The sequence below is a fragment of the Physeter macrocephalus genome, chromosome 19 (assembly GCF_002837175.3).
Source record: "Physeter macrocephalus isolate SW-GA chromosome 19, ASM283717v5, whole genome shotgun sequence".
In the NCBI taxonomy this organism is placed as follows: Eukaryota; Metazoa; Chordata; class Mammalia; order Artiodactyla; family Physeteridae; genus Physeter; species Physeter macrocephalus.
In genome coordinates, this window is record NC_041232.1 from 35,282,344 (window position 1) to 35,294,892 (window position 12,549).

General features: G+C 41.1%; 1 protein-coding gene across 3 annotated transcripts in view; it reads right to left on the minus strand.

Annotated features, from left to right (window-relative positions):
* USP14 (ubiquitin specific peptidase 14) overlaps window positions 1-8,742 on the minus strand; it is a 49,801-nt gene extending 41,059 nt beyond the window's left edge. For 2 of the 3 annotated variants that reach the window (XM_028480322.2, XM_028480321.2), the window contains exons 1-2: window positions 8,410-8,633; window positions 1,702-1,847 (exon numbers count right to left, since the gene is read on the minus strand). In XM_028480322.2, coding sequence (XP_028336123.1) covers window positions 1,702-1,847; window positions 8,410-8,425 — 162 coding nt within the window. In that variant the 5' untranslated portion in view covers window positions 8,426-8,633. Of the gene's footprint in view, window positions 1-1,701; window positions 1,848-8,409 lie in introns of all 3 variants that reach the window. The other variant, XM_007115849.4, reaches the window with a different exon arrangement.
* Between the last annotated feature and the right edge of the window lie 3,807 nt (window positions 8,743-12,549).

Genomic DNA, 12,549 nt, shown 5'->3' on the forward strand with positions numbered 1-12,549 from the left:
AAAAAAAAAAAAAAAAAAAAAAAAAAATTATACCAGGAGAGTAAACAAGACTACCCAAGGCAAACTAACCCTTAATAGTATTTGCTGCATCCACAAGTGTTTCTCAAGTCCTACATTTCACATCTATGAATCAATTAACAAATACTTTGACTTCAGTATGTTCAATTTAAATCAAGTTTTTTTTTGAAATGCCATTATTGGTCCACAGATATTTTGGCAGCTAAAAGCCCTTCCCTTCAGAGAACAGTCAGTTCCATATCACTCCTTCCTTTTTACCGAAGGTAAAAGGCACTCAATACACCTACCTTTGGTGGTGCCACTATTTCTTTTTGGGCATCCTGCTTCAAACTAGAACAGTAAGTTTCTAAATGCCCTTCTCAGTTTAAGGGCTATTATTGCTAATCATAAGGAATGATAACTATAAATGTCTCCTCAAATAATGCCTCCTCCTACTTATCCAAGGTCACACAAAGCTGGGAAATGAACCCAGATCTGCTTGACTTGTAAATCACATGTTCTTTTGGTGCCTTACTATATGTTACTTAAGCCTCTCTGATACTCAGTAAAATATGTAAAATACATTTACTTTCCTCATTTTTAATATACATACAGTTGAAAATTAAAGAAAACAAAAGCCTGGCACAGAATAAGTATTCTGTAAGTGGTAGCTATTAGTCATAGTTTCATTTAATTAGCATTTTTCTGTAATTCTCCACAGTATACCACCAGTACACAGCTCAGCACAAATTACATTACCAAGTTCACTAATGACCAAAAGCTCATACTGCAACTTGAGGGGAAACAATGTTGTTTCTTCACCAATATCTGTTTTATGGCCCAGCTAACAGGGGTAGCCAATCCTTATCTCTAAAGTTAATTAGAGCTCCTTAGCATTTCACATCTAACTCTTGAAGAAAGTGTATTTTAAAAACTATACTTATATAGTATTACAAACAATAATAAAGAAAATACGTTCACATCTTTTCTGTGGCCCTATATCAATGATACTGGTAAGCTTGGACTCTTAACTGTAATCAATGTGATCATTCCAAGGGAACTAAAGGAAAACTTAAATTCCCTCTCTTTTAAACAAAAATTTCTTTCCTCCCATCTCCAGGCAGGTGTTAGATAGTGATTACTTCTAAGAGAAAGGGGCTGTTTTTAATGGTAGGATGCAAGAAAGGCCAAAGGAAAAATTAACAGTTTACCAGTATTCCAGAACCAGGGCCTTAGTAAATTTGGTACATTCACATGTATATACAAAAACACACTGTGTAGTAGCCTTTAAAAAATAAATTTACCATACTGTTCCATATTTTTAACAGAGATAAAATTTCTAACCCCATAACTGAAAATTACTAAGGAAATACAAATAGACTTTTTTAGTCTATACAAAATGAAATACTTTTAACACACCTTCATAAGAAAAAAATTCAAACACAGATAAATGGAAAGTGCCCCAGTCCCCTGACCCCCAGAGATAATCACTGATAAAATGCATTTTAAAATAAAAATATTAATGATGCTTTACAATATAGTGTTTTGAAATGGCTACAATGTTCCTTCCTTAAACTAACATGAATAAGAGTTTTAATACCATAGACTATATACTCTCACCAAATAAAAAATACCTTAAATGCTACATTTTCTGGTGCTAGTTATTTTCAATAGTACATAATGAAAATCTGGACTAAATTTTACCTTCAATGTTCCTCCTTTCACCATAACCTTCTGTCTGGCCGGCTGGACTCCAGTCAGTGCAAAAAGCTGAGCCTTGAACACCATCGGAGGTTCATCAGTATTCAATTCTACACCTTCAAATTTCTCCTTTCCCCATTTCACAGTAACTGCAAACAAACCATAATTTTTTTAAATTTACAAAATAACAAGACTTAAGATTTAGAAGATCCTTAGGGAACTATTAGGCTAGTTCTTAAAAGCCAAACTATGTCATTAATCTTTTTACACACCTAATGCCTACCAAATCAGGAATGAAGTGAATGCAATAGATCTTGGATAAAATTTAACTGGATCTAATCCAACTTCTCATTTGATAAATAAGGAAATTGAGACTTAAAAGAAGCTGATTGATTAATGTCACAAAACTAGTCAGTAAATATTCAGGGCTTCTGAATCCTACTCCAATAATATCTGCAAAATATGACCACACTGAAACACTTCCCAGAATAAAGTTCACAGACTTCAGAATGTGTTTATTTAAACAATCATTAAAATCAGTTGAATATTACATACTGCTGAAATAGAGAGGGGAAAGAAAGGCTAGAATATTTTGAGAAGAAAAAATATTCTTGGGAAAATAAAGCACACTGAAAACAGGTTAAGGAATATAGATCCTGGATTACAGGAAGAAAAGTGTGGAAGAACTGAAAGGTTTGCCTCCTGAGCAAGAGGTGGTCAGATATTAAGAAGAATCCAAAAATATAGCTAACTCATTAAAAATTATAGAAATCCTACTTCACAGCCATTCAGATGGCTACAACAACAACAAAAAAAAAACCACAGACAATAACAAGTGTTGGCAGGGATGTGGGGAAATTGGAACCCTTGTGCATTGCTCTGGGAATATAAAAATGGTACCGCCAAAGTATGGTAGTTCAAAAATCAGGCATAGGATTACTACTATGTGATCCAGCAATTCCATTTCTAGGTATATACCCAAAAGTATGGCAACCAGGGAATCAAACTGATATTTGTACACCCATGTTCCTAGCAGCATTATTTCACAATAGCCTAGAAATGGGAGCAACCCAAGTGCCCATCAACAGTGGTATATACATACAATGAACATTAATCAGCCTTAAAAAAAATAATGAAATTCTGACACATTCTACCACATGGATGAACCTTGGGGAGATTATGCTAAGTGACACAAGCCAGTCACAAAAGGACAAATACTGTATGATTCTACTTATGTGAGGTACCTAGAGTGGTCAAATTCCTAGTGACAGAAAGAATGGGGGTTGCCAGGGGGCTGGGGGAAATGGAAACAGTGGTACAGAGTTTCAGTTTAGGATCGGGAAGAATTTCCAGAGGTGGGTGGTGATGACAGCTTCACAGTGATGTGAATGTACTCAATGTTAAAAACTGTGCACTTAAAAATGTTTAAAACTACACTTTATGTTACATATATTTTACCACAATAAAAAAATTTCAATCAATCTTATAAAATAGCTAACTTTTGAAATATGTTAACATAAATAAACTAGGGAATTCCCTGGCGGTCCAGTGGTTAGGACTCCATGCTTTCACTGCCCAGGTCCCGGTTTCAATCCCTGGTCAGGGATCTAAGATCCCACAAGCTGTACAGCACAGCCAAAAATAAATAAATAAATAAACAAACAAACAAACTCACTCATTCACTCAAGGATGTACATAGTTTTTTCCACTGAAAACTTTATACCTACTCATAATGAGAATCCCATAATTAATAGTTGTCTAATTTCTCTGATTACTAAAATCAGAATATAAAAAAGTGACCCTAACTCCAAATCCCTATTCTTTCACTAGTTCAATTAACGTGGTAGCGTTCATTCAATGATAAGCCCATTAACAAGGATTAGGGTGACTCTCTGTGAACTCACAGTTTAATAAAGGAGAGAGGGAAAAAGGTTAAAATAATTAACACTACAATATAAATATTACAAATGCTAGAGAAGCACAGTGGAATGCTTCATGAGGGAGGAAGGATTCTCTGGAGAAAGTGTTACCACTATCAACTTTGAGTCTCAAAGAAAAAATCAGGTGTTAGCCAGAGAATAAGAATAAAAGCATTCCTGGAAAAGACACTCAAAAGCATAAAGCAGCATGGTGTCCTCTGAGACACAGGTAATTCCCAGAGTGAAGGGGAAGCAGCTGAAAAAGGAGAAACTGACCAAAGATCAAGTCAGGGAAGATAACGTAAGTCATGTTAAAACATACAGGCTTGGGCTTCCCTGGTGGCGCAGTGGTTGAGAATCCGCCTGCCGATGCAGGGGACGAGGGTTGGTGCCCCGGTCTGGCAAGATCCCACATGCCGCGGAGCGGCTGGGCCCATGAGCCATGGCCACTGAGCCTGCGCGTCCGGAGCCTGTGCTCCGCAAAGGGAGAGGCCACAACAGTGAGAGGTCCGCGTACCGCAAGAAAACAAACAAACAAAACATACAGGCTTTAGGTTGTACAAAATGTGCAACCCCTGAAAGGTTTTCATAAAGGCCACTTTGGTCTGGTTTGAACATTATAACACTCTAGCAGCAGCATAGAAAATATTGGTTTGAAGGGGGAACGACTACAATCATTGAGACAAACGAGAAACATATAACAATAGTACAAACAAAAGAGAGAGGACTAAATCAAAACAGCATTAGAAATAATGAAGACGAATCTATCTGAAATTTATTCAGCTGTGTCACCATGGTCAAGTTAAACTTTTTGCTTACCCATAAACCAGGGGTTCCCAACGCCGGGGCCACGGACCATACCAGACCATGGCCTGTTAGGAAACCGGCCGCATAGCAGGAGGTGAGCAGCAGGCGAGGGAAAGAAGCTTCATCTCTATTTACAGCTGCTCCCCATGGCTTGCATTACCGCCTGAGCTCCGCCTCCTGTCAGATCATCGGCAGCATTGGATTCTCATAGGAGCACGAACCCTACAGTGAACTGCGCATGCAGGGATCTAGGTTGCTTGCTCCTTATGAGAATCTAATGCCCGATGATCTGAGATGGAGCTGAGGCAGTGATGCTAGCGCTGGGGAGTGGCTGCAAATACAGATTATCATTAGCAGACAGATCTGACTGCACAGAGACCATAATAAATCAATTGCTTGCAGACTCACACCAAAACCCCATCAGATTATGCTAAGTGACACAAGCCAGTCACAAAAGGACAAATACTGTATGATTCTACTTATGTGAGGTACCTAGAGTGGTCAAATTCCTAGTGACAGAAAGAATGGGGGTTGCCAGGGGGCTGGGGGAAATGGAAACAGTGGTACAGAGTTTCAGTTTAGGATCGGGAAGAATTTCCAGAGGTGGGTGGTGATGACAGCTTCACAGTGATGTGAATGTACTCAATGTTAAAAACTGTGCACTTAAAAATGTTTAAAACTACACTTTATGTTACATATATTTTACCACAATAAAAAAATTTCAATCAATCTTATAAAATAGCTAACTTTTGAAATATGTTAACATAAATAAACTAGGGAATTCCCTGGCGGTCCAGTGGTTAGGACTCCATGCTTTCACTGCCCAGGTCCCGGTTTCAATCCCTGGTCAGGGATCTAAGATCCCACAAGCTGTACAGCACAGCCAAAAATAAATAAATAAATAAACAAACAAACAAACTCACTCATTCACTCAAGGATGTACATAGTTTTTTCCACTGAAAACTTTATACCTACTCATAATGAGAATCCCATAATTAATAGTTGTCTAATTTCTCTGATTACTAAAATCAGAATATAAAAAAGTGACCCTAACTCCAAATCCCTATTCTTTCACTAGTTCAATTAACGTGGTAGCGTTCATTCAATGATAAGCCCATTAACAAGGATTAGGGTGACTCTCTGTGAACTCACAGTTTAATAAAGGAGAGAGGGAAAAAGGTTAAAATAATTAACACTACAATATAAATATTACAAATGCTAGAGAAGCACAGTGGAATGCTTCATGAGGGAGGAAGGATTCTCTGGAGAAAGTGTTACCACTATCAACTTTGAGTCTCAAAGAAAAAATCAGGTGTTAGCCAGAGAATAAGAATAAAAGCATTCCTGGAAAAGACACTCAAAAGCATAAAGCAGCATGGTGTCCTCTGAGACACAGGTAATTCCCAGAGTGAAGGGGAAGCAGCTGAAAAAGGAGAAACTGACCAAAGATCAAGTCAGGGAAGATAACGTAAGTCATGTTAAAACATACAGGCTTGGGCTTCCCTGGTGGCGCAGTGGTTGAGAATCCGCCTGCCGATGCAGGGGACGAGGGTTGGTGCCCCGGTCTGGCAAGATCCCACATGCCGCGGAGCGGCTGGGCCCATGAGCCATGGCCACTGAGCCTGCGCGTCCGGAGCCTGTGCTCCGCAAAGGGAGAGGCCACAACAGTGAGAGGTCCGCGTACCGCAAGAAAACAAACAAACAAAACATACAGGCTTTAGGTTGTACAAAATGTGCAACCCCTGAAAGGTTTTCATAAAGGCCACTTTGGTCTGGTTTGAACATTATAACACTCTAGCAGCAGCATAGAAAATATTGGTTTGAAGGGGGAACGACTACAATCATTGAGACAAACGAGAAACATATAACAATAGTACAAACAAAAGAGAGAGGACTAAATCAAAACAGCATTAGAAATAATGAAGACGAATCTATCTGAAATTTATTCAGCTGTGTCACCATGGTCAAGTTAAACTTTTTGCTTACCCATAAACCAGGGGTTCCCAACGCCGGGGCCACGGACCATACCAGACCATGGCCTGTTAGGAAACCGGCCGCATAGCAGGAGGTGAGCAGCAGGCGAGGGAAAGAAGCTTCATCTCTATTTACAGCTGCTCCCCATGGCTTGCATTACCGCCTGAGCTCCGCCTCCTGTCAGATCATCGGCAGCATTGGATTCTCATAGGAGCACGAACCCTACAGTGAACTGCGCATGCAGGGATCTAGGTTGCTTGCTCCTTATGAGAATCTAATGCCCGATGATCTGAGATGGAGCTGAGGCAGTGATGCTAGCGCTGGGGAGTGGCTGCAAATACAGATTATCATTAGCAGACAGATCTGACTGCACAGAGACCATAATAAATCAATTGCTTGCAGACTCACATCAAAACCCCATCAGTGAGTGGGAAGTGAAAACAAGCTCAGGGCTCCCACTGTACCAGACAAAAAAGTGTTCGCTAATTTTTACAGCACTTATTCTTAACCACATAAGTGTCTGGACGTTTAATTTTCTATCAAAACTTATGACAGTACTTAAGATGTTGTTTTAATATACGGCTTTTTACAGAATCTGAAAATACAGATTCTCAATATGGAGATGTCAAAGGAAGAAACCTTAGAAATCTACTTCAATTCCCTCATTTTGGAAATGAGGAAAAGATCTGATTAAATATTTAAGATGGAACTCAATTTCTAAGATAGAAAGTTTGGTGAGTACAGACATTTTTTGAGGGGAACAAACTACCTGTGCGTGTTTAAGTATTAGCATACACAGATATTTACCGCCATCACTTAATTAATGCCACTTAAATTCTATATTGCATAAATAGAATATTTCAAGTACCATTCTACTGTTCCATTGTTGTGGCCTTAGAAAAAGAGGCTGAGCAATCATTATTAAAGCATTTGGGGACACACAGTTTTGAGGGCATTAGCCTGCTGTGGCCCCCTTTGCCTGGCAAAGCAATAAAGCTATTCTTTTATGCTTCACCCAAAAAACAAAAAGTCATTATTAAAGCATTCAAGATTCTAGAACATGAAGAATCCATGTCGAGTTTAAACATTATTCTTTTGTTTGATGCCATTCTTTGAAAACGCTGAATCTTCAGTAAAGGAATTATGATAGAGTGTCAAGGATGGCCAATGAATCACACATCCATAGCCAACTGGAGCCACCACATACACTTCAGGGGCCATTTTGAATTACACTAGGAGACAGCAGGTCCATTAACTCAGTAAAAACATGATCCCTGGCCAACACCTTGGACTGCCATCACGCAAAAAAACCCTGTCAAACGCCAATCAAAAGGAAATGATACCCGCGGACATTTGTATTCCTTTACCTCTCAAAGCTAACACTGTGCTTCGGACATAGAAATACAGTGTTTGATGAAATGAAAATGAAGCAAAAAGCTCGCAGTCTGCCTCAGGATAAAACTGAAATTGGTACAAACGGGGTGGTGGCAGCAAGGGGTAAGCGAAGGGAGGCTATGGAGGGAAACCCCCAGAACGAGGACGGAAGGAAGGCTTAACCTCACATCCCTGGTCCCTCCATCACTCCCTTACCGAGGCTTCCCCTCCTGGCCGCTCCCTTCCACGGCTACGGCTACTACTGAAGAGGCCCAGGAAATGCCACTGCACCCCCGGCCTGGTCCCTGCTGCCCCGGGGACACAACCTCACCCTACCACGCACGCGAGGACAGAGACAGAACTATTCTGCAGAGTCACCACTCGGAGGGGCGGACGCTCGCTGCTTCCCCACCTCCCCTCCGGCTCCCACCCCACCCACCCGGCGGCCCAGGAGGGGCACGGCTCCCTCACGTTGCAGGGCCCGGAACTCGCAGGGAGAGAGAAAGGGGCCAGGGTCCCCTCCACGCCGCGGAATCCCCGCCCCGTGCTCAGCGGGGCGCCCGCCCTGCAGGCCAGGCCTACACAGAGGCCTAGCCCCGGGCGGGACTGCGGAGCACGAGACGAGGAGGGCGCTCACCGGAGTAGAGCGGCATGGCAGGGCGCGCTAGGAGGCGGCGCAGGAAGGCTGGGCCTGGCAAGGGCGGCGAAAGGAAAGGGCCGCGAAGAAGCTGTGGCGGCGGCCGAGGCGGAGGCGCAGTGGTGGCGGCAGACACGGTGCGACGAGAGCCTCATTCAAACCGGCCACTGGCGATGACGCAGCAACACGCCGTCCGCCGGCCGAGCCACGGGGCGACAGCTGGGAGGAGGCGAGGCGGGGCCTGCGGGTGGAGAGACAAGGGAGGTGGGAGCGGCCGGGAGAGGCGGGGCGCCCGGGGCCCCTGCGCCTCACAGGTGCGCGCCTGCGCACTGCACCCCGCCTGCGCCCACCGGCTCCCAGCCCTGCCCTGCCCTGCCCCGCCCGGCTGCAGACATGGTGGGAACCTAGTGTCCCAGCGGCAGCCTCTTAGGAGGTCGTTCACCCCTGTTTCCAAATGGTGGGGCAGTACGAGCTGGGGCTTTATTCTCTCTGTTAATGTAGGCTGGAGAAGAGCCTTGCTCCGCCCCTCAACTTGGTCTACTTATTAATGAAAATGTCTAGCCCTCCCATTCAGGATTTTGCAACAAAAATAAACATCAAAATGATATGAATATTTCAGAGATAGGTCTGTCTTGGTTGTAATGTATTACTGCTGTTTCTAACACCTGTTCGGACCCTAGGTTGGCTCTAGTAAAGGAGTAGATACAGCGCCCTTGACTGCCCCGTGGAAGTTACGTGCAGCCCTCCTCTTAATTGTCTTGGACCTGTTTCCTCAGCCTGGTAAATGAGGAAGCTAGACTGGAAGGTTTCTGAGGCCTTTTTCAAACTCTAAATTGTCACGGCTGAGATCAGTTTAAAACTTTCTAGATGAGTTAGAAAGGAAATAGAACCTATAAATGAACGAAGGAATTTCGAAAACGTGGAAATTAAAATTGAGGTGCTTTCTTGTCTAATATAGAGGTTTTATAATGATCACCTATACTGCAAAAGAGGAGTTGAAACTGTCCCTATTTCAAAATTAAATTGTCCGTATTTTAAAACAGTACAGCCCATAGAAGAGTGAGTTTTAGCAGTCTACATCAGCAGTCTTACTCACCCTTCACTACTTCATTATTCAAGGCCTATCATAAAAATATAATCCAAAATGTGACCAAAATAACACAAAGATACGCAGAACGTTATTTAAAGTAATATGTGTAATATTAAGTGGAAAGAGTATATCGGATTTATTGAGTATATCGGATTTATGCAGTACATAAAACCATTGTTCATAGATTCAGACTTTAAATTTTTTTAACATCTTTATTAGAGTATAATTGCTTTACAATGGTGTGTCAGTTTCTGCTTTATAACAAAGTGAATCAGTTATACATATACATATATCCCCATATCTCTTCCCTCTTGCGTCTCCCTCCCTCCCACCCTCCCTATCCCACCCAGACTTCTTTTTTTAATTGAAGTATAGTTGATTTAAAAGTTGTGTTAGGGACTTCCCTGGTGGTGCAGTCGTTAAGAATCTGCCTGACAATGCAGGGAACATGGGTTCGATCCCTGTTCTAGGAAGATGCCACATGCCGCAGAGCAACTAAGCCAGTGTGCCACAACTACTGAGCCTACGCTTTAGAGCCTGCGTGCCACAACTACTGAAGCCCGCATGTCTAGAGCCTGTGCTCCGCAACAAAGAGAAGCCACCGCAGTGAGAAGCCTGCGCACTGCAACGAAGAGTAGCCCCTGCTCGCCGCAACTAGAGAAAGACCGCGTGCAGCAGTGAACACCCAACGCAGCCAAAAATAAATAAATATTTAAAAATAATAAAAAATAAAAGTTGTGTTAGTTTCAGGTGTACAGAAAAGTGATTCTATATATAGTCTATATTATATATATATATTCAGTATATATACTTTTTCAGATTCTTTTCCAGTGTAGGTTATTACAAGGTATTGAATATACTTCTCTGTACTATACAGTGAGTCCTTGTTGTTTATGAATAGTAGTATCTGTTCATCTCAAACTCCTAATTTTTCCCTCCCCCCACTTTCCCCTTTGGTAACCACATATTTGTTTTCTATGTCTGTGAGTCTATTTCTGTTTTGTAAATAAGTTCACTTGTATCATTTTTACAGATTCCACTTATAAGTGATATCATATATTTGTCTTTCTCTGACTTACTTCACTTAGTATAATAATCTCTAGGTTCATCCATGTTGCTGCAAATGGCATTATTTCATTCTATTTTATGGCTGAGTATTCCATTGTATATGTATACCACATCTTCTTTATCCATTGATCCGTTGATGGATATATAGGTTACTACCATGTCTTGGCTATTGTAAATAGTGCTGCTATGAACATGGTGCATGTATTATCTTTTTTCTCCAGATATATGCCCAGGAGTGGGATTGCATGATCATACAGTAAGTCTATTTTTAGTTTTTTAAGGAACCTCCATACTGTTCTCCATAGACTGCACCAATTTACACTCCCACCAAGAGTGCAGGAGAGTTCTCTTTTCTTTACACCCTCTTTAGCATTTATTATTTGTAGAATTTTTGATGATGGCCATTCTGACTGGTGTGAGGTGATACCTCATTGTAGTTTTGATTTGCATTTCTCTGATAATTAGTGATGTTGAGCATCTTTTCATGTGCCTGTTGGTCATCTGTATGTCTTCTTTGGAGAAATGTCTATTTAGGTGTTTTGCCCATTTTTTGATTGAGTTGTATTTTTTATATTGAGCTGTATGAGCTGTTTGTGTATTTTGGAAATTAATCCCTTGTCGGTAACATCATTTGCAAATATTTTCTCCCATTCTGTAGGTTTTCTTTGTGGTTTCCTTTGCTGTGCAAAAGCTTTTAAGTTTAATTAGGCCTCATTTGTTTATTTCCATTACTCTAGGAGACAGATCCAAAAAACTATTGCTGCACTTTATGTCAAAGAGCATTCTGCCTATGCTTTCCTTTAGGAGTTTTATAGTATCTGGTCTTACATTTAGGTCTTTAATCCATTTTATTTATTTTAATTTATTTATTTTATTTATTTTTGGCTGCGTTGGGTCTTCGTTGCTGCACGTGGGCTTCCTTTAGTTGTGGCGAGTGGGGGCTACTCTTCGTTGTGGTACGCAGGCTTCTTATTGAGGTGGCTTCTTTTGTTGCAGAGCACGGGCTTTAGGTGCGCAGGCTTCAGCAGTTGTGGCTTGCAGGCTCTAGAACGCAGGCTCAGTAGTTGTGGTGCACAGGCTTTGTTGCTCCACGGCATGTGGGATCTTCCCGGACCAGGGCTCGAACCTGTGTCCCCTGCATCTGCAGGCGGATTCTTAACCACTGCGCCACCAGTGAAGTCCCATTTTAAGTTTACTTTTGTGTTTGGTGTTAGAGAATATTCTATTCTTTTACATGTAGCTATCCAGCTTTCCCAGCACCACTTCTTGAAGAGGATATCTTTTCTCCATTGTATATTCTTGCCTCCTCTGTCAAAGATTAATTGACTGTAGGTGTGTGGATTTATTTCTGGGCTCTCTGTTCTGTTCCATTGATCCATCTGTCTGTTTTTGTGCAATACTACACTGTTTTGATACCATAGCTTTGTAGTGTTATCAGAAATCTGAGAGTGTTATGCCTCCAGCTTTGTTCTGTGCCCTCAGAATTGCTTTGGCAATTCTGGCTCTTCTGTGGTTCTATATACATTTTAGGATTACTTTTCCTAGTTCTGTGGAAAATGTTATGGGTAATTTGATAGGATGTTAAATCTGTAGGTTGCTTTGGGTAGTATGGCTATTTTAACTATATTAATTCTTTCAATCCAAGAGCATGGGATATCATCCCATTTCTTTGAATCATCTTCACTTTTCTTTATCAGTGTTTTGTAGTTCTTAATGTGAAAGTCTTTTACCTCGTTGGTCAGGTTTATTCCCAGTTTTTTGTTTTGTTTCGTTTGATGTGATTTTAAAAAGCAATTTTTTTTTTTTTTTACTTTTTCTTTCTGATATTTCATTGTTAGTGTAAAGAAATGCAAAAGATTTCTGTATGTTAATCTTGTATCCTACTACCTTGCTGAATTCATTTATCATTTCTAATAGTTTTTGTGTGGAATCTTTAGGGTTTTCTGTATAGAGTATCATGTCATCGGCATCTAATGACAATT